The sequence below is a fragment of the Parasteatoda tepidariorum genome, chromosome 4 (genome assembly GCF_982258835.1).
Source record: "Parasteatoda tepidariorum strain Cologne lab strain chromosome 4, Ptep-v5.0, whole genome shotgun sequence".
NCBI classification, from domain to species: domain Eukaryota; kingdom Metazoa; phylum Arthropoda; class Arachnida; order Araneae; family Theridiidae; genus Parasteatoda; species Parasteatoda tepidariorum.
Genome location: NC_141758.1, coordinates 60,234,342 through 60,257,799, shown reverse-complemented (window position 1 = coordinate 60,257,799; position 23,458 = coordinate 60,234,342). Strand labels below are relative to the sequence as shown.

The 23,458-nt window shown below is 25.9% G+C and overlaps 1 protein-coding gene across 6 annotated transcripts; it reads left to right on the top strand.

The window, feature by feature from the left end:
* Nucleotides 1-330: 330 nt before the first annotated feature.
* Nucleotides 331-22,519, top strand: LOC107443303 (transmembrane protein 164). 6 transcript variants are annotated; one of them, XM_016057123.4, is made up of 8 exons: nt 349-486; nt 4,101-4,194; nt 5,238-5,390; nt 8,698-9,041; nt 15,028-15,147; nt 15,510-15,594; nt 19,805-19,905; nt 20,865-22,519. In XM_016057123.4, exons 4-8 carry the CDS (start codon nt 8,703-8,705, stop codon nt 21,153-21,155), a joined length of 936 nt encoding a protein of 311 aa, XP_015912609.1. In that variant the 5' UTR covers nt 349-486; nt 4,101-4,194; nt 5,238-5,390; nt 8,698-8,702; the 3' UTR covers nt 21,156-22,519. The 6 variants fall into 6 exon arrangements, with proteins under 6 accessions (XP_015912607.1, XP_015912609.1, XP_015912612.1 ...); XM_016057125.4 differs by lacking the exon at nt 349-486 and adding an exon at nt 551-596; XM_043052362.3 differs by lacking the exon at nt 349-486 and adding an exon at nt 2,344-2,675.
* The last annotated feature ends 939 nt before the right edge of the window (nt 22,520-23,458 follow it).

Sequence of the window (23,458 nt, the reverse complement as noted above, 5' to 3'; positions counted from 1 at the left end):
GGGAAATATCATAGTACAACTGAAAAGAGGAGGAGAGGGAAGGGAGAAGGGTCAAAGGCATGAAACCGGCCTCTCCCCAGATGGCGTCAACAAACGAACGAATCGACAAACATAAATCTTTGATAGGTCACAGTGGCCTCCCTTAATGTCTTCGGATCATCCTCAGGGATGTTTCCCAAACTGTCGCCAGTAGCCCATTGTGCAGCTCTAGGGCGACGTAAATGAACTACAACAACAAAACCTTTCATCCTGGCAAGCCTGGATTTTACAGAAACTAGAAACTAAGATAAAAAATTGAAATAAAGAATGTGTACAAACTGATCGCGCTTGTGCGAATCGAGTACAGTTAGAATGACCCCCTTTAAGCATTCTACAGACAGTAACAAGCTATAAGCTCGTTCTTAAATCGATGTATACAGCACATCTGAAATGTCCTAGTCAGCAAGAAGGTGGATGTCAATTTGACTAATTTATCTATTTATTAAGGTTTCACTGATTCTTACTCGTATTTTATAAATTTATCTCATTATTTTCATGCTGTGTTAATAAGTTTCATAAAATGTTTTGCAAGCTTAATAAAAGACATAAGAAACCATGTAAATTACCTGAAATTTAAAAAAGTTTTGCATGAAACTAATTATATTCTATGCTCTAAAACGATTGTTTTAGTTTATAAAAGTCATTCGTTTCTACTATTGTCCAGCAATGTTATTTTATTTAATATAATGTGTTGTAATTATATAATTTTTTATTCATTTTCCGATTTCCACGTGATAATTATAGATATTTTTTTTTTAATTTTTATTTATCTTTACATGTAGTTGCTTCTTTGCATGTAGTTACAAGGCTTCTCAAATTGCATTCTCAATACAGCTGTTCATAAGCAAAAAAATAACTATTTGAGGGACTCTTATTTAATTCGTAACCTTTTTAAGAATATAAAAAATTCAAAAGAGATTAAAACTGTTTTCAATTTGGACATGATATGTAATCTAAGATTATCATTTATATAGTTTTGACGAATGAAATTAATTCCCTTTGTGTCACACATTATGTATTCCTAATTTTAGTTTTTTTTTTTTCCAAGTACAGCTGATTATTTTTTTTAAATCTAAATAATCATTCATTTTGTTACAATTAACAAAATATCAAAATGCATTCATGTAAAATGATGGCAATTCTTAATTTTATTAACAAAATAATATTTTTTTCTTAAAAAATATTTTATAGTTTCTTATAGATATTTTTGATTTGTGCAGTCTAATGAAACACAATCTATTTTATTATTTGTGTAGTATAGTTATAATAATTATGCTATTGATGGTACTTATCCATTTTATGGGGCCATAAAAGAATTTTTTAACATAGCCCTATGTTAGACAACTGTATTAGTATATTAGTAGCTCTTAGTACATTTTATTAAGTATCCGTGATGCCAATAATGATATGGCAACTTTTATGCCCCCTCTCTGAAATTGCTAAGTACCTTATTATTTTTATGATAAATTGATTTTTATGATATAATAATAAAAATGCTCAAAATTTAATTACCAATTAGGATTTTAAATGATGTGGTGTTTTAATTCAATTTCCTCAATTCACACCTCTTATTTCTTAATCAAAAACATTTAATACAATTGCTCTGTAATCCCTTGCTTAAATAGACATTTTTTACCTCTACTATATCATAAAAATTTTGTTAAAATAGTTAATATTACATAATACTTTTTCGTGTAAAAATAATGTAAATGTACAAGTACAGTATATTGAAAATTAATTTATAAAAAAAATTATAAGTTTTCCTTTTTTATTAAAATTATTGCTATTTTTTTTATTCTCATTTTCTATCATATTTTTTTTAAATTATTTATTTCAACATAATGTTATTAATAGTGAGTATCTTTGCTTTTTCTTACACATTAGCTTGTATGATTTTTTTTTAAATTTATTTCCTTTAGTAAATTAAATTTTTGGCTTCAATGAAATCAATTCTATGATATAGATTCTTATTTAGTAATGAATAATGCATTAAATTTATTTTATTTTGATATTCATTGTTCTTTTTTATTTTTTAGTTACTTAGCTTAAATTACAAGATATTCATTGTTTTTCTTTATAAGCACTCTATATAATTTTAAAAATGATACATTTGATATAAATTGTAAAAAAAAAAAAAAACAAGAAAAAAATCAATTTAAATTATTCTCTCATTTAAAGTAAATTCATTGATTAATTTATTGGCTCTATTTATACTTATAAAGAAGAAAGAATAATTATGCTCATTATTTTCCAAAGCCTAATACAAAAAGTTTTTATTTTATGAAAGTTCTGTCTAGTTGTTTGAAGCATATACTATTACAGGTAAATAGCAGACACTCTAAGGTTTGGCAAATCTTTAAGATACTTTTTCAGTCACTAAAATGTATACTAATTATGTTGTACCTTGAAAGAATAATTTTGCTTCCAGATGTGCTTGTTAGTTTCTTTTTAAAGACTACCAAGCTGCTTCATTGCATGCCTTGATTGGGTAAAATGATAAAGGGCCTGATCAAGTTACAAACTGAAAGTAACATGAATTAAAAATTAGTGTTATGCTTAGTATTAGCTTAAGTAATCACAGTTTTATGAATAATAATTATTTATCAACAGTATGTCAAAAAAACAAGAAGAATTAGGTACGTATGGATCTTTTTTTAAAATTTGCACTTAATTTTTTACTGTAGTTTTCATATGGCTATTTCTAACACTTAAAAACTATTTAATCCATACATTGCCTCCTCAGTTTTCGTATGTCTTTTTAGCAATTGTATATGTCCACATTGCATGCAATGTCAATGTGACAAAAACTGTACTAAACTTTCAAATGCACGTAACTTAAATTATTGTATTTTGATTATAGCACTTAACAATGATCAATCTAATTTATAAATTTATCTTTAAAATCATAGATAAAATGTATGTTAACTCATTTACTCAACTACAAAAAGGTGACAGCACTTTATATCTGTTCCCATAGCAAACACTGTGTAGTAATTTATATTTAGTTATTTCTCCTTGCATAAATCATAGTTTTGAACATTAGGATCTTGATATTGTATAATGTCTAGTAGAGAGTCTTTCGATAGTTATAAATTTCTTTTATCTATTACTTATTGCCGTTTACTCTCATTATCTCAAAAAGCATGTTAAGTTTAAAAATATATAGTATATATACTTTTTCCCTTAGCATTACATATCCACCTAATATTAATTTGAATTCCTGTGTTGAAGAGTTTCTTGTCAGAACTTTGTTATTTCGAATACTTTTCGAAGTAAAAAATGAAATTTTTTTCGGAAAAATAACCACGTATCACAACTTAGCTTTACAGTGTCCTAGAAAAAATGCTGGCCACACATTAAAACATTTTCTGAGAACATGGAAAACGATGACTTGGCAGCTATTTTTCGAATAGAAAATTTGAAAACTATGTTGTCAAGCCACAATAGTAGAGTTTTTTTTAAATTAATTCTATTAATGTAAGTTTATTGTAAACGAATTCTTTTATATTTGATGCATAATTATTTTTTTTACTGGTTTTAAAAATGCTGCATTTAGACTTATTGTCAACTATTATATAAATATCTTTATTAATACTTATTTTGATGTTCCAAGACTCTGCGTTTTAGATTACTATTTAAGTATTTATCTTTTTTTACTTTTTAGAACATATTTGGTTCAGAACTTATTATCTCGAAAGCTCACTATCTTGAAATTTTTTCAGTGTCCCCTTAACTTTGAGATAATGAGAGTATACTGTATTTTTTAATAAAAAATATTTAAAAATTCTTATTTGCCTTATTGAAATGTATTGTAAGTTTGGGATATACAATAGAAATATAATTATATCCAATAGGAAGTAATTTATATTACTTAATCCTTAGATTAACTTTAACAGATAAAAAGGAAAATTGTAATATTTTCAAAAAGATTGAAGATTGTGTTAGGTAGCGGTTTTCTGAAACAACATAGCAAGGAATTATAATAGCTTGATTAATTCTGCTAAGATCCATTTAAAAATAGATAAATTCTTTTAGTTAACAAAGTCTCATTCTCAAAATAGATTCTTCATAAAGTCAGCAACTCAACTAAATTCCAACTTCCCAAAACTGAATCCTGATAGCAAAATATGAAATGTCTGAGAAATGATTGATTTGGTAAGACCAGATGAGACTCTTAAATGATTTTTTTTAATGAAAACGAAAAATGCCATGTACAGCAAGGGTAATGTGACTGCTTATTTTTTGTAATGTCATTTTTTCTTTTATTGTTTGACTAAGAAACTCCCTTTAAATGTTGTGATAGAATCGTTACTTATCCATGCATCTTTTTTAAATGCAATAAAAACAATTGAATGCATTAATTTAATATTGTCCAAATGAAAAATGACGGTTACAACATTAAATCTACTTCACTTTTACTTAAGCACAAATCAGAAGGAAGTAAAAGAGGGATAACCATTATTGAAATTGTTTTGCATAACTCATAAGTAGTTTCTCACAAATTAGCATTGATTTTTTTATTGCACAGCATTATTATTAACAAAGAAGTGTTATTATTAGATGCATTGAGTAAAACTGGCTAGTGTATGCTCTTTATTAATAACCCCTATTTTTTTATGCTCTGAAGTAAGAGTAATTTTTTTTCCGCCAAATCATAAGTTTGACTCTGGTGACAAAAAAATAGTTAACTTTCTTTTTCAAATTTGGGTTAATTAAATTTTATAGCATTTTGATCTTTTAAACATAATTGATTTTCTTTATCCCCCTTCCCATTTTGGTACTGTTAATCCACTTGTCAATTTTAATCAAAATTTGCATGATTTGTATTTTTCAGTATATGTTTTGAAATGAAAATTTCATGACACGGTCATGTTGGGTAATATATTTTTTGATATATGAGAATTTTTGCTTATCCATAATAATATATGGTGATTTTTGCTTACTCAGTATAATGTATGGTAATTTTTACTCATCCAGTTGTGTTCTATGACCCTTTTTAACAGGAACATCTATGAATTGATTGTATGGTGTTTAATTGTTGTCTTATTGATCATATAAGTATAATTGTTTTCTTATTAAGTAAAATATTTTATTTTTTTACCATTTCACTTTAAAAAATTTCTTTACATTTTTTTAAGTTAGTTTTCACACAGTGCTTTGTAAATTTATATTTTGATGTTAGTTTTTCTTTTGCTTAGGTCAAAATAGCCGTAACTGGGACTAGAACTTTTACTGCTGAAATTTACTAGAATTAAATTTGGAAAGTTAAATAAAGAATTAAAAAATCTTTGAGGTGTTCTACTTAATCTCTGTCCATATGTCTTGTTGATTGTCTCTACCTCTTAAATTAGGTGAGTAGCGTTCTTTAATCATTATGCATTAAGAGTTTTGCTGTATTCTTAGAAGGGTTGGGTTATTCTTGTAGGGTTGACAATATTTCTTCTGCAGGTTGCAGTTTCTCTGAAGATTGTTAAGGCTCTTCACACAATGTGAAAGTATTTCAGTTGCCTTGTAAATTTTCTAATATTCTTCAAATCGGGGATGGAAAGTTTATTTTTTAATGAGTAAATCTACAGAGAAGAAATAAATTCATTCCAACCAAAATGAAAGAAATTCTTTTTCCAAAAAAAAAGTCAAATATTAAAAAAAAATAATTTTAGCAGTTTATTATAGCAATTTAGTTTAAATATTAGTATTGATTTCTAAGTAAAGCTTTTTAATACATCATTTTTAAATAAGCAAATAAGAAAGAAATAAGATTAATGAAGAAAAATTAATGAATTTTATAAGAATTTGAAATAACTGTTATTCAATACTTCACATAAATGATCTTAGTGAAACCTATAAAAAAAAAAACTTAAAATACAGTAGAACTGGGATTTAACAGCATCCGTGAATAACGATTTGAATGAAACCTTCCTTTAAGGGCCTTAAAGGAACCTCTTAGAATAAGAATGTGGGATAATAGTCATTTTTCTTTTGTGAAGAAAAGAAAATGATATGCAATATGGTGATTTTTATCTGTGACAATATCAATCACTGAAATAGTGGAATCTAGTAATGATGGAGATTCTGAATCTTCAAATTCATCATCATACTGAGAGACGGAAAGTTTTCTTAGAAAGTCATGAAGGATAAAAGGAGAAAAATGGATGTCTTGGAATCGTTAATTTATCGAAAAAAAATTATTGTGTTCTGTGTTTTTTTTTTTTCTTTCTTTTTTTTACTAAATCAATTACTTTTACGTTTCAGATTGTATTTAGGTATTTAACAAAATAATTAAATTTGTATGCATTAAAAATTTTGATTTTAAGGGAATTTTTATGTCCCTAAAATAGAGACTTCCTATTATTTACTAGATTACTAGATTTTTGTTAATCAAGGTTCATGGTTTTAAAATTCTGTTTGAAACTAAAATAAATTATATTGAAAATAATTATTTGTTTGTTTGTTTTTTTAAAAAAAAACAGATATCTAAAACTTTACTTTCTGATACTATATTAATTTTGAAATAAATTTAAACTAAATTTGGGCTTTTCTTAGTATGCTCTCTTATTTAAAAATAGTTTTCTTAAAAATGTTTAAAACTTTTAACTATCTGGTACTAAATTAATTTTAAATTAAATTGATATTAAATTTAAACCTTTCTGCAAATATTACTAAGCAATAGTATTGACTACTTTTAGTATCTTCACTTTTGTCCAGTTTCTTCAGGTTTTTTCCAATTTCTTTCAATGTCCTAGGTGAAATGGGTTTCTTCTGTAGAAAATGCCAACCCAGCTTCAAAGTGCTTTCTTCTATTAAAATATGAAAAATTATTCATTAATAAAAGAATTTGAAAGAAAATAAAATCTGTTTTGATTCGAAAAAGGGTTTTTCTTTAATTGAATTTACTTTTCTTTTATCCTTTGATTGGTGTCAGCATACGTGCTTCCCGATGCATTTACGAGGTCAGCATTTTGCAACTGAGTGTCTTTTTTGTTTGTTTTTAAAAATATCCAGAAGTTTTACCAAAATATGCCTCGATTGTTCATCAAATGTCAGTTACTCTGCAATTATTTGAATTTTAGTAACTTATAATTTGCATGTACCTCAATTTTCTTTCTTTTCTTTTTTAAAGTTCGCAATTTTTGAATTACTTAATATTCATAACTTTATTCTCCTATGATATTACTTTGAACAAGCTAATTTCAAAATGAACTTGATTGCTTATAATTTAAAAAAAAAAACATATATATATTGTTTTTTCATGGTAAAATTTTTAGCTGCATGTAGTATTCATTTCTTAATGTACTAACTATTTATTTTTTCCAAATATAAAATTTAAAAAAAATAATAATTCTATAAAAAGGGACAAAGTGCATTCTTAATTCTAAAAGAAACAAACTTATGAAGAGTCTCGAAGTAGTGTTGCAATATTTGGTGACTAGGTAGAATTAGTTAATAATAAATGATGAAGCAACCAAAATTTTAAGATGAGGAAATGGAAATTTTTTTTTAAAAGCAGAAATTTAAGAAGGAAAAAAAAAAGCAAAGCTAGTTGTGCTTGGTTAGTGTTATGAAATGTAATGATTCTTGAACTAAAATAAATACTTTTTAAGCTATTTCAAATTCAAAAGAAAAACAGTTGTAGAAAGCTGTGTTTGTTTAATGAAATTTATTTTCATAATTAATAATTACTCAATATTAAATACTTTTAAAATTAGTGGATTTCTAACACATTTATTGTTTTGTTTTTCTTTCTAAAATATCAAAGATACTGTGATTTTTAATTTTACATTGTTTTTATACATTTTGAGTTGAGCAGTTTTTAATTTCACTGTTTTTTATTTATTTTAAGGTTTAGAGATTTGACATAATAGTCTCTGAAATTGTATTCGATCCTTGGAAATGCAATATTGTGTTATTAATGAACCTAAATTTGTCAAAGCTGCATATTTTTTTTTTTAGCTGAATTTATAGTTTTACATATAACAACACCCATTGAAGATATATTTTTTTCATATAAATAAAGATTTCATGATCTTGCAGTACCCTTTTATTTTTTTTATTTTCTTAATTTTATTTGCTTCATGTGACTCTTTCTTGTTTTTTTTCTTCCGTGTAACTACAGAATGTAGTTAAAATTTGGTGCACTATAACAATTTCATAATTTCTTCGAATGAATTTCAAAAAATGAAATTTTATTTTGCCTCCTAAAAACAGGAAATAATCAGGAAAATTTTTTAAAAAGTTTGAAAAATTCCTTCATTATACCTAAAAAAATAACCAATCTCAGGATTGTGAGTAGCAGTAATCAGTTATTTAAGTTAAATAACTCTAACATCTGTTGCAATTAGTTGTTGTAAAAATTTCACATTTTAGTAAAACTTCCATGCTTGTATCCTCATTTAATGATATTTCTTTGTTCACAAAATCTAATATTGTCTATAATAAAATCTAATATTGAGACTTGTCTGATAAAAAATCGCATGTTATAAATAAAGCATGATTTGGATTTTTATTTTTTTCCTGGAATTGAGTAAAAACACTCTGTAAATTTGTTTAGTGCTAGAAAACTAAATTTGTTTATTGATTTTTCTTTTTAAATTATTTTTATTATTTTTCAGTTTCTTGTTTAAAAATGTTTTATCTGAAAACCTCTTTATATTCTTACAGGTAATATGAGTTGGAAGTTAGCTGATGTTGGTTACTGGTCCTACCAAGGAGTTAATCACAGTATTCAAGGAAATGGTGGACCTGAGTGCACTAATTTTTTGTCTTTGTACCGCCGTGTATGGGAAACTTTAATTGCTTGTGCCATTGGATTCTTTGGTCTTTATTATGGGCTTAAGAGATGTACTCTGCCTCCAGTTCCAAAAGTATTTCGAGAAGATAGAGGAGGGAAAAGATTACTTTTAGTGCTGATGTGTTTAGTGTTTGGAATCGAAATAGGTTTCAAATTTTCATCAAGAACCATGATATATATTTTAAATCCATGCCATGTCATTACTACTATACAAGTAAGCTTTATAAATGTATTAACAGTTTTTAAAAATGAAAGTAAAATTAAAATCATTTATAGTCAGGGGTCTGTCCAGACATTTTGTAAAATTGTGAAAAAACTATTCATAATTTGTGAATATAAAATAAGCGTTAGGCCACGTTCTTTCAACCAGGATCCTGCTATTGTGAATTTGTGCAAATAGGGTCTATTGCAAAAATTGCTAAAAACCTTTTCAAGAAGTTTTTAAATTGTAAATAGATACAAGATTCTGCTCAATTTCTGCTACTAAAATAGAGATGCAATATACAAATATTTGGTATTTAGCCTATATTGCTCAACACAGAATATTCATTTTGGACGAATAATGAAAACAAAATCACTCACATTTTTAATAATTTCAATTGACATATTCTAAATAACACAACTTAGTGATGTATCACTTTTAATGTGTTGCGCATTAAGTAAACTTAAACAATTCTTAAATTTATACTATTTTATTTAAAAAATTGCCAGAAATTAATTTTTATTTACATAATCTATTAATTAATTTTATGAATAAATATAAATTGATCAATTAATTATTTACAAAAAAATATGATTTAATATTAATAAAAATGCGCACACGATGTTTGTAAAAGTAGAAATATTTTCTTAGAATACTACATTTGGAATTTAAACTTAGGGAAACTTAGTTTGTCTCAAAATGTCTTTCTTTTCCTCCCTCTCCCCCCCCCCAGAAGGGTTTATTCTATTAACAAAACAAAAATGAAGATAAACAAATTTGTGAAGGGTCCGATTAAAAGATAAATTATTTTGTGAAGAATCCGTTTTTGTGAAAAGATATTTTCTGAGGGGTCCGTTTTTATGAAAAGATATTTTGTGAAAGATCGTTAACGGACCCAAATTTCTTCTAAAGGACCCTTGATAGTAATGAAATACAGAATGAAACACCAGTATCTTTTTCTGCATTAAAGATAAAATCTTTGTAATACTTCCAAGCAATAATTTTTCAAACTTGCAGCTATTTAGATCTACCTGCAATTATTTATCTTTGAAATTTCTTTAATTTACAAAACAATTATTGATAAAGTTTTTAATATGAAAGAATTTTTTTTTTTTTTTTAAACTACTTCTTTTGGTTTTTATATTTTTGAGAAAAATAGTTCCGTTAATCCAACAGATTTTTTAGTAATTATTAAACTGTTTTTTAAAGTTAAAAATACCGAAATATATTTTTGCTTGAAATGAAAGAGTGTCAGAAAAAATATATATAAATGAGACAATCTATATCTCATCAATAATCTCATCTGCATCGCAGGATTAAATTCCTTTACGATGTTTCAAATCTTGGCATGTATATTCACAGAATTATACAGAAAATGTATATTATTTTAGAATCTTTCTCAGTTTAGAATTTTTAAGAAAACTTACTGGTTCTTTAAAAAAAAGTTTCATTTTGGTCATTGAAATTTATTTGTTTTACTGAATAAAATGTGTGCAAATTGTGTTAGTTTGATCCATATGGAACGTGAGATAAAAATTTAAGAATTTAAATTCATTTTACAATTATGCTCTTAGGCTTATAATTTTTAATAATGTTAGTATTTTTTTCCAACTTTTGCAAAAACTTTTTTGTTATTTACAGGGTTCGTTGATTTAAATCAGCTTGATTTAAATCACCATTTAAATCATGATTAAAATCAAATGATTTTTTTTTTAAAAATCATTGATTTAAATCAACTGAGTTTTATATATATATTATATTGATTTTAAAAGTTAAAAAACAGTGCTTTAAATTATTGATACTTTTATTATTTTCTTTTCTCAGTTTTAAAATTTATTTTAAATAAATTGCTGCATTAATTAATTTTAGTTAACGAAATTACTTTCTTTCTTGGAGTGTGTTAAACACATTTAAAATTACATGTTTAAAAATCTTTTGATTCTTAACATTGAAAGTACAGATTAAAGTAAATATTTAATGCTGTCTTAATATAGACTTGCATAGCTGTAGAAAGTAAATAAACATGCTTTTTTTTTCAGAAAGCAAATGTTAATTAAAATTCTACCTTTTGATTAAAAAAGCATGAAATTCAAATCTACATCATAGTTTATTGATGGAAATTTCTATATTTCTAAAGCTTGAGGTTATATTAAAAAGAAATTACCTTAATATGCCAAAAATAGAAAGAAAAGAAAAAGCTGAGTTCAGATATTTTTTTTCTGATATAGTGTCATTCTTCCCTATCAAAGTCTATTTGAAGCAGTAGGGTTATTAACTGGTTTTTATTTTTCTTCTCATAATATGTTTACGGTATCTTTGAAATTATAAGATTTTCTTTTGTGAAAAAAAATTCCAATGAGTACATAGATTTTTTTAAAAATGTTTTTTAGCTTAACTTATGTATTTTGATAAAGGATTAAAAATGAATATTTTAACATAAAAATATATAGATTGAATATTTATTTTTTGATGAATAACAACATTTATAAACACAATCTGTTGCATTTATTTTGCCATTTTATAAATCATGAGAAAAAGAAGAGATCACAATTTTAAATTAAAATTATACTGTGCTAATTGAAACTTTGTGTTATTAGTTAAAGTAGTATTCTTTAAATTATCTATTTTATCTTGTCTTTTAATTTCAATCATGCCTTTGTATCAAAATGGTCGCTATGCATTATAATGAAAAATTATTTTAGTAAGTTAGAGCTTCTAAAATATTGTTATAATATAGTTTTAATATTAATTTAATTTTGATTAAACATTTATAAAGTTTTTTTGATCATAAATTAAAGCTCTTATAGTGTATTTAAATAAAAATCAAAAAAATCTGATTTAAATAAAAAAAATCCGATTTAAATCAAAATAATCCGATTTTTTTGATTTTTTTTAAAAAAAATCAAAAAAATCACGAACCCTGGTTATTTATAGTGACCAGCATAAATACAACACATGAAAGAATTACTACCTCTGACTTTCAAAACCATCTTAAACAATGGTTAATGTGGGTTCTGGTTAATGGTTAATATGTTTAATGTGGGTTCACGTGCAAATGCTAATGGACTAAATTGTGATGGGACTAGGCAATGTTTTTATCAAAACTCACAAGTTTAATTCACTTCATGAATCAAATAGTGCTAAATTGCATAAAAAATATATTGTCAGAAATTGTTACAATAAACCAGAAGATGACAAAACCAGTTGTTTGAAAAAAATTTTACTGTAAAAGATGTGTATTAGGTGGCTGGGTCATCATACATTTTTCATTTAAGTATGAAAATATTAGAAATTGCTTTAAATTGCATCCTATTGCATTAAAATTTAGAAATTGCTTTATTTAACTTCAAAATGAAATATCTCTAAACGATGCGGAGGTGACATTTTAGATTTCACAAATGTAGATTACAAATTTATAGTATGTACGTTAAGCTGTAAAAGCTTTAGATTTGGTCTATAAATTTTTTGATTACACTATGATTACTTGTGCTAGTATTTATCTTATAGATTAGGTGACTTTTATACTACTTAACTAATTGCTAAAAAAATCTTCCAGTTGAAATGTATTATTGATGTACAGTGCACAAAAGAGGACCATCCAGAATAACTTTTGATCATGTTCTATGGCTCAATCTTTATGGTTTGAGAAGTTGACCTCAAATATGCTAAGTAATAAGTGCAAATAATGTTTTAAACTATGAAAGCAGACACGAAAACGTACCTTCTCTAAGTAAATATATATATATATATATTTTGTTGACAGATTCGGATTTCTGTCTTCCAAAATGTAAGGGGTAGCCACAGTCTTGATCCAAAGTTTATAAGACACCTTAGTCCAGGGGTGGGCAAACTTTTTCGGTCGAGGGCAAAAAATCGAGAGAAAAAATGTTTGGTAGGCCAAGTAAAAACTTCAAAATTAAAAAAAAATAATTAAATACAAGTTTTAATTTAAATATTTAGTGAGATGAATGAAATTGCTATTTCATTTCTAAAAGTTCCTTATATTAAGGTTCGAAGTGAGATGTGCTTATTTTAAGGAACAAGGCTAAATACTTGCCTGTTAGTCTACTTCTGAAATGATTTTTTCTAAGGTTCATAGTTGAAAACTCTTGTTCACATATATAAGATTAAGCAAGCATATCACTGATTTCCTGGGCATGAAATATTAGATTTTGGAAACTAGCTTTTGTTAATGATTCGTAAAACTCAAACTTTGGCATATTTAGAAACATCTGCTTCAGATGATTGTTAGATTGTCCGCTCATTGCAGCTTAAAGTGTGCTGACTGCCACATGTGAAGTACAATTCACCTGTATTAGATTCCACAAGTTTGCTCCTCGAGAAAGGCAAACGCTAATTGGAGCCAATCTGCGGCTATTGTATAAAGAACTTCTGCTTTTGACATTTTAGCAATTGAAGCTGTCCGTGCTAACTATTTCCATCAATTTATGTTTTGTTGAACAAAAATAGAGAAAGTAAAAAGGTCACCAGTACTTTGTTACAAAAGAAAGAGCAGCAATAGCTTTAAACAAAGTATATTTGCCATAGATTGGCAAGTTAAAACTCTATATGCGGGCTGGATAAAACCTTCCGGCGAGCCACAGTTGGCCCTCGAGCCGTAGTTTGCCCATCCCTGCCTTAGTCCAAAGAGGCTCCTTAATCTTAATTTTACTTTTTTCGTATTTTACCGTATTAAACTTTTTAAGCAAATTGAAAATTTTTGCACACAATTGTAACATTCGTTTATCCAAAGATAATTCCATCCAAAAAATAACTTCAGTAAATATTTATTATTATTTTATTTATTGATAGTTCGAAAAATTTTGAATTATAAAGTATATAGTATTGTACATAATTTTAAAGAATGCAATTTGTTTGATTATGTTGAAATTGATCGTGTTATTCTTGAGATATTGAATTTTAAAATTATCACATTTTTCAAGGAAGAGTCATCAAGTCAACCCTGTCTCAATTTCATTGCATTATAAAAGCTCAAAATTATAATTAGTATGCTGAAAAATATCGTACCAATTTAAATATCTATGATGAATTTTTTTTTTGTTTTTTTTTCATGAAATTTACTAATTTTTGTTATATAAAAGTTTTGATTGTGTTACTTTTCTTGTCTTTGCCCTCTGGGTGAAGTTTGTTTTTTTACTAGATGTAATTTAAGGAGACGACTGTGGACATTTAAAATAATAGCTTATTTTCAATGCCTCATTTTTTGTGTTAAAGCTATATAAATATAATGTACTTAATGTATAAAATTTCGAAAGGCTATATTAAAAAATGATTAAGATATTAATTAAATAAAGACATTAATTGAAATATACTTTCAATTACACTTATTTAAAAAAGTCCATTGAGCTACAAATCTTTAAAAATAAATTGAACTCTAAAAGTTTGTCACAAGTAAGGTTTAGAACAAATGCTCCTTAAAATAATTTTAAAAAATATGTGCTTAGATAAAAAAAAAAATTCTCTTTTTGTAAAAAATAATTACAGTTTAAATTTTGATTACTGAATTCATTTAAAATATTATTGAATAATTAATCTAGGATCCACCTGTATTATTTGTTGTTGACCTGATTTATAGCCAAAATATTTTAAAATCAAAATTTTGAAAAAACAATTTTGTGCTAGAGACATTTTATTGATATGAGTAATTGCATTAAATAATATTTTAATAAATTTGCAATATTTTTTAATGTAAATTTGAGCATAAGATGTCTGAATAATTTTGTTTAACTGAAAGTTAATTAGGTTTCAAGCTTCAATATGCATGATAAAATATCAAAAATTTAGTTCATTTTTAAGGTTTTAAAGGTTCACTACCTCTTTATTATATATCATGGAAATAATATTTGAGTTTAAATGTATTGTCAATGAACAAGTGGATCTTATTCTACTTTGCATTGCAATGAAAGACTTAAAAATGTTGACTTGTTACAGAAAAATACATTATCAGATTCTGTTGATATAATTTTAATTTTTACAGATATTTCTTCTTGCTGCCCCTCCTACATCCAAAACTGTCACATTCTTGTTCAGAATCCAAAATCATTGCCTCTATGGAGCAGTTTTGGCGATTCTTTTTCCTGTTCTAAATACTCGAAAAGTAAGCTAAGTGCATTTTATCTATTTTATTAGTTTTATGTTCAACCATTGCAAGGAGGTCACTAATATGCATTCTTGTCAATACAATCCTGTTTGTTAACGAAATAAAATTAATAATCAAAGGATTTCTTTCAAGCCTTATCTGATAGAAATGAATTATTCAAAAGAATCTTCACTTTTTTCAAGCACAATTTTATTTTGAAATCCCACTTGTACTAAAGTACCCAACTTGTACTTTAATGAAAAAAAATGAGAGTTATGTTTTGTTCTTTATTTTCTCTAATTCATTTTATAATTCCTATTTCATGATTAATTTCCATTACAAGCTGAAGTCATTTGTTTAAATATGGCTTTGTTTTGCAGCGACCATTGGAATTAGAGATATATTGGATTCAACATTTTTTAATTCTGATTACACCTTTTTATTTGCTCAGAACTGGAATATCAGGTACTTGTATAGATTTAAGATTTTTTTTTCTTGAATCTAGTAGCACTTATATATTGCATAATTTGTTTTGTTTGTTTTTTTATCAATTCTCATCTGTATTAAAATTACATTTAGCCATATTTTTATGAATTGCATTTCATTGTTTTATAAAGTTTTAATAAATTCTAAATAAAAGTAAAATCATTTTTACCACTTGATTTGAATCATTTTTATTACTACTGGGTAAAACATGAAAATAGAATTTTTAAATGATTTTGTTGCTTTTGAATGTTACTAGTTAATTAAATTACAATTGAATACACATTTTCCAACCTGAATTAATTTAACCAAAGCAACTTCTTTTCATCAAATTGGCTGTTAATTGTCATTAAATTGGATGCTTTTCATAAAATGATTGCTTATTAACTATAACTTATCTGTAATAAAAATGTAGGTGAAACTTGCAGAATACTCAATTTATTTGTCTGAAACTAAGCATTTCATGCATTTGGTGAAAATTTAAATTTTTTTTCTAAATAAATTTTATTAAATATGAAATGATCTTCACAAAAAAATTTGCTTTTACTTTAATTTTTATTTATTTAATTTGTTTATTATTTTTTTGCATTTATTTTGATCAAAAAGCATTTTAGTATTTAGATATTTTTAAGTAGCTTCTCCGAAAATTACATTCAGAAAAGAAAAGTTATGAATTTCAAAAAATAATGGTTATTGATAGATTTATGATATGTTTTATTTTTTCTCTTTATTTATTTATCATTATCTTTAACCCATTATTAATTTACTGCTGAATGGAGGTCTTTTTCAAATTTATCAAAAAAAATAATTTATTTTTTTGTCATTACCTTCCAATTCACATCTAATTTCATCAGACCACCTTGTTCATGCTCAGGTTTACCTAATAATCTAAATCACTTATTTTTTATTAAAAAAAAATCAGTGATTTTAATCAACTTATTTTTTTATTGAAATTTATTTTTTTTAAGTCCAAAACATTTTTATTTGGATAATTTTTAAATATATTCGTAAAGTTATCTTTTAAAAGTCTGATTTTATTGATATGAATGTCCAGAAAATTCCAGACATATTGTCCTGGAATATATACTTGAATAATATATATCAGAGAAATATTATTCAGAGAAATAATGATCAAATGTGATGTATGTAATTTATAGTTTGATGTTCAAAGTAGACCCAAAAATAAAGACTAAATTTTCATTTGCATATGTAAAATAATTTGCTATTTAATAAACTTATTTTGATGATAACAATTTAGCTTTATATTTATTTAAATATAAATGTTTTAGAAATTATTATATATTGTTAAGGAAATATGTTGTTAAGGAAAAAGAGTTCTACCGAAAGTAATTCAAAATGATGTTTTCCTGATCTAAATTAATTTATTAATCTATTGATAAATAGCTGACAAATTGGGACTTAGTTTTTACAAATTCGTTAAAGTATTGAGCTTAAATAAAAATGACCATTATTATGTTTGCTGTAATAATTACATAATAGTTTTAACCATTTGACACAATAATTTTGACTATAGTTATATAGTTTTTAAATAGTATAAATATAATTTATTAGAGCTTTGATTGATATGTGTAAAAAAAATGATAAAATAAAAAAAATATGACTTAAATTTTTAAATAATCTTTTTTTTTTTTTAAATATGATTTTTACCAACCCTGATTGCAATGCCATTATCTTTCTGTTAATTGAGCAAATTGCTATTTTTAGCCAATAGTTTTATCAATGACATTGAAAATCTTTGTTTATTCTCTGATCAATTTTATTTGCATTTGCTTCTTTCTTATGTTACTCAGACATAATTTTTGTTTAATTATGTATGTATATTTTTTGAGTCGAGGTGTATTTAGCATTCATTTTATTTAAATGTACCTTTGTGAAGTGGGGGCTTGGGTTGTGTATAGAGTTAGGTTAGGAAATTTAAGAAGGAAATATACTTCTTTTAGATGCGCTAGTTTCCACCTCCACTTCACAACGTTGTTAATTTTGATTAAAAATGAAGATTTTTATTTGACTCTATATTGAATCGTTAAAAAGTGTTTAATTGTTTTAATATTGTTTTTTAGACTTACTTCTATAAGCTGTATGTTACATTTAAAGGTGCATGAAGAGTTTCCTTACTTAATATAAAGAAATTAACATTATAAAAAGAATCGCTGAGCTAAATTTCTATATTTTTAAAAAATGGTAACTAATGCAGCTGATAAAGTTGAAGTACATCAGAAAATAATGGTAAAATACGTTTATGGCTGGCTATGGTATTTTAACCTTTCCACACTAATGTCTTATTTTGATTTGAAGTAGTTATCTTGAAAGTTTTTTTAAAAAAAACACTTATTTTTGACTATGCAGCACTCACCCGAGGCACTTTTCGGCAGATTCGCAGTTTCCATCATAAGACTTGAATAACAATTTGGTACTTTTCCATCTCACCAACATAAATAAATTCAGCTATTTTATTTATTAGTTTATTTTTTTTTTAAAGAAATAGCTGTTGCCTTAAAAGTTTAAAAAAAAGGAACAAATTAAGAAATAATTTAATTAATAACTCAGTGAAAAATTATTAAATAATAAATATAATACAAAAAAACAGCTAAATTTACTTGGGCCCAATATCTCCCTTTTATCTCAATAATTTTAATCTTGCAATTTGTTTATTAATTTATTTATTTTTCTATTACAAAAAGAAGTACTGTATTCTACCTGCTTTGTTGATTCCAAATTTTTAGAACTCTTGAATAATATGAAAAGTAGAAAAAAAAATTTATTAATTAACTTTTTGTATACAGGAAAATTTTAAATGTGTGTTGGTGTTCATTCACATATTTATGCCTTTTAGAAGAAGAAATAAAATGTTATATGATGCAGATTACTTATTCAAAGAATTTCAATTGAACTTTCTTGACCATTTATTTAAAATGATTTTAGTTCAACTAGCAATTCGATAATCACAAAATTTTTTAAAAGGTTAACGGAAGAGTAATTTGCAAATTGATTTTCTTATACTATTGCCATAGGGCAATGATTTTGATAATTCAGCTTTGAGTAAGTTTTTAGCTATTAAAAAGTAAGTACTCGAATGCTTTTCATTTTTACTAAACTGTAGCTTTTCTCCATATTGATGTTTTGCACCATTTTCAGAATATGCATTGAGGTCGTTTTCTATAGATAGGCTAAAGTTGTCCTAACAGTTATGAGTAACTAATGCAAACTCACAGAAATAATGAAAATAGCATATTATTTGTTATAAAGCATCATTTCTTATGACGACAGAGCCTTCAGAAAGCATCCTTAAATTAAAAATATTGAGTTCTGATTAAAAAAAGATAAAATCAAATTATAGTTTTAAACAAAATATCAAATTGTGGTTCAGCATTTAGAGATGGTCCTTTTGAAAGTTCAATAAGTAATGACATTTTCTGAAATGACAGAAGAGTAATGTAACTTAAATTACTGAATATTTTTGTAAAAAATACTTCTTTTTACTAATAGAAAAAAATGAAATAGTTCTTTTTATCTTGTCTTAACATAGGATTTTTTGGGGAGGGGGAATGGTAAATTAAAAATCAAAAAGTAATAAGTTTTTATGTAAGAAATTATTTTTGAGCTATTTTCTGATAGATTTGGCTTTTTATTTATCAAACCAGTATATAATCCTAAATTTATTCATTTGAAATTCATTATTAATAATGTTTTAGTTTTTTCTTTGTCCTCATAATAATTCATGACTATCTTGAAACATAAGTTTTTTTTTTTTTTTTTTTTAAAAAACATTAACAATATAAATAAATAAAAATTGTTCTGTAAGTTAAACTAATTTTAAAAACTGGTAAAAATATGCTCTAAAGGTTGTGGTTAAAATAGCAACTCTAACTAGTACTTTTAACAAAATATTCCAAGAACAAACTCATGACATTAAAATTCCTTTGTAGATCGTTACCAAATGCCCATACTTGTAACATTTATTTTCTTTCGTGTTTCATGGGAATAAAATCAAATATTTTTGTTTCATTTGCATTATCTAGCTTATTTTTATTAAAATTATATATTTTTATATTTAACTAAATTTTTGATTTCAATAAGCATCATTGTATTAATCTATTGCATTGAACAGTGTAATTAAAATATTTCTTCTTGTGTTCACTTTGCCTATTATTGACATACTTATAATCCCTAGGAGTTTACTCTTTGGAACCATTAGCAGATATGAGTTGGGCTGCCTTGACTCTAGGACTTGTGTTTTTATACCATTTTTTACCTCTTCAAATCTTAGGAATGGTAATTATATTTTTTGTTATCTATTAATGGAATTATAGATCATTTAGCAAGTCCCCTTACATAAGGATCCCTTGTGGCCTAACTGCTTGACCAATCAAAATATGTTCTTTTACATTGTGATTTGAAAATTTTTAGTCCAGATTCACTTGGTTAAATTGATCATAGCAATGAAAAGCCATAAATGACTGAGTAACCAAACACGCGTGACAAAACTGCCTCTGCAATAAATTTGCAAAGCAAATTCCCAAGATCTTAAATTGAGTTTCATTCCAAATTTGGATAATCATTGGGAAAGATTTAACAAAGTTGTAATAGTAGTTGTTCATATATTAGGTAAGCACCTAATAGGGAGATGAAAAAGTGTGCTTAAGTAAGCTTGGTAAAACATCACTTAAGAAAATTTATAAAAAATCCAGACCATATTTTATCTATACCATGCAATTTTTCATCAGAAAACTCTAATTTTTTTTTTTTTTTTTTTTTTTTTTTTTGGATTGTCAATATTAGATTTTGTGAGCAAAAAAATATCATTGAATGAGAATGGAAACAGGGAAGTTTCACTAAAATGTGAAATTTTTATAGTAAATAATTGTAATAGATGTTAGTAAATATTTAACTCTAATCTTAATAACTGATTACTGTTAATTCTGAGACTGGTCATTATTTTCCAAGCATGACATGAATTTTCCAGGTTTTGTAAAAAAAAACAATTTTAAAAAAATTGCAACTTTCTCTGACTATTCCCTGCTTCTTAAAGTCAAAATAAAATTCCTTGGCAATTTCAGGATTTTCCTGTTCTTTTTCCTGTATATTCAAAGAATCTTTTGATAAAAATTTAATTTTTTTTTTTGCAAATTCATGTAAAAATTTTCCTCTAGTATTTTTGAAATATTGTGAACCATGACATCCATGTTTTGTTTCAGCATATAATTCTCATACAAATTTGTCTTTCTTTTTAGCTAACAGAAGTGAATTTGAACAACATGGTTTGTCCTGCAGTTTCAGATCCATTTTATGGTCCGAATTATCGTATTTATGCTTTATTCCACCAAGCTGCACTTATACTTCTCATTGGAAAAATATATTCCAAAATCAGTTTACTTTTACTTGAAGCAATGGGAACTTTAGTGTGGACTGGTGATAAACTTATTACTACTGCAACATCCAAAGAAAAACAAATATGTGTCACATGCAAAGCTCAGTTGATACATGAAGGATCTCAAAGCACTAGTAAAAGCCATATTAATTAGAAATTAAGCTAGGTTTTAGTTTTTAAAGGGCAAAAGCTCATCAAGTACACTGTTATCTAAAATTGTATCAATGTGTTTTTGTTGGATCTTGATTGATACTCATTTTTCTTTGGATAGTTAAATAAACCATATTTTCAGAACAAATTAAAAATATGCAATTTACAGGGTTGCCACAGGTGACTGAAATGCGACTATTTGCAACTATTTACGACCTGAGGCGACTATGGCTACTTTTTTTGCCTGAAAAGGCTATAAAAGCAACTATTTTCAGGAAAAGGAGACTATTGGGAGACTTTTCTCTGCTAGCAATGTTTTTTTTTTTTTTTAAGCAAAAATTGGGTTAACAACCTGTGGCCCGCGGTAGCTTCTGAACATAGTGAAATTTTTTTCTAAAAAATATTCAATTGCAAATTTGAGTCATCACTTTTTAATGCACTCAATTTGCACAGATTCCATTGTGAATTTATTTTGTTTCTCAATCGCCTTTTCAACAGTTATTGCTATGAAACTCTGCATGATTTTAAAGAACCCAATTTTTAATATGATACTATGATGCGGGAATTTCGAATTTTAGAAAAATATATGTATATTTGCTAAATCAATTATTGATAAAAGGAAAAATTATGTGAAAGGGAAAATTAATAGAAAGAGTGTTTTTTTTTAGCAAAAAATTATTTTTCTTCATTAATTCTGGCATTTAAGAGTTTAATGTTCTGCAAATATGCTAATTTTTTTATATAAAGAACGTTTATTTAAAAATTATCATATTGGCCATCAACTTGGCTGAATGAATCATGGTATATTACAATGAAGTCATTTAATAAAATTTTAGTCATATTTTTGAAAATTTTTTGTTCTTATTTAGGCAACTATTTTCATAATTTTAGGCTACTAGAAGCAACTATTTTGTTCATTTTTTTCTGTGGCAACCCTGAATTTACGTGCAGACAAAATTTTAACATTAGGGGAAAAAAACTGCTTGCATAAGACTATTTCTTAGAAAGTAAAGTGGTTTTTAATTATGCACTTTATAAAATTAACTCTGGAATATGAATATTATTTGTTTATTTTAACAAGGCATATTTTCAAAAAAGAAACAATGGACTTTTTGTCTGCACATAACATGCATATTTTGAAAGTACATGAAGATAAGGCTTATTTTTATATTGTTATACAGTGCTGTTTTCAGAGATCTACAAAAGCATGTTGTTCAAATTTTAAACTTCAGTGTGTTGTCAGGGGATGCCATCTGCCATAGATTGTCTGTTGTAACTATTAGTTAGTTTGCATTTTGGTAGTTCATGATTCAAGATTATAAAATGAAAATGTACTACCTTAAGTTTAAATATATTTGAATCAATGTAGTATTTATTTAGAATTGCTATTCAATTGATCATTTAGTTAGCAAAAATTTGTTTTCAATCAAAAGTATAGCTCTTTATATACACTCCGATTTATCAATTTAAATCAAAATTTACTTTTAATACTATTTATAGGATATGGTAGTTGTTCTAACTGTCTCATTACATAATCATTCTATTGTGAGAAACTTGCTTTTAAGTTTCTTTTGTGTTTTAAATTATTAATAGCGATTTAATCTCTTGAGAATTATGACTTCTTTTGAAAATCTTCACCAATCCCTAGATAACTAAACAGTCATAAATTGAAAGCCCGGTTTTTGCAGCTTTTACAAAATCAGGATATTGTTGTAGCCCTTTAGCATTTTCAAAAACAGCAATTATTATCACTTATCTACATTTCAATAAGAATTTAAAAGTGTTTTCCTTAATCTAAGCTAAGTTTCTCTATATGTAAAGAAATTATGAAATTTGAAATGTTTCTAATTTATAGTGTATGACTGGAGTAAATAAGTACAGAATAATATTTATTTTTCATTTTCTATTACTTTGCAACAGGGCTGAAGGCTCTTTACTGAGTGGCATTGGTGCAAATCGGATTAGGTTTCCGCCTTAACTGGTTTGCACGTACATCATATGTGCTATTCTAAGTTGGTCCTAATTTGCTTACCCATACGCTGTATTGCAATTGATATTCTTTTCCTGGTTTTACCTTATTTTTAATTCTAACAAAATTATGTAGTATCACTGTTTCTACAGATGGTGTAGTTTTTCCCTGAAATACTTTTCATTCATGAAAGAGGGAAGGAAGCAAGAATATATTTCTTTTTCATAATTTTTTTTCTTCTGAAGTTCTGAGATAAAATGTTTGCCCATTTTTCTTATTCTAAGCCTTTTTTGTCAGCTTTTCATAAAAAAAAATTGGCCAGTTAAAGGGTTAAAAGA

What these genes read in the sequence shown, in the direction of transcription:
- LOC107443303 (XM_016057121.4), top strand. Translation starts at nt 8,703, where the DNA reads ATGAGTTGGAAGTTAGCTGATGTTGGTTACTGGTCCTACCAAGGAGTT. An exon ending in CTGTTCTAAATACTCGAAAA is followed by an intron (nt 15,148 to 15,509) that starts GTAAGCTAAGTG and finishes TTTGTTTTGCAG; the next exon opens with CGACCATTGGAATTAGAGAT. An exon ending in CTCTTCAAATCTTAGGAATG is followed by an intron (nt 19,906 to 20,864) that starts GTAATTATATTT and finishes CTTTCTTTTTAG; the next exon opens with CTAACAGAAGTGAATTTGAA.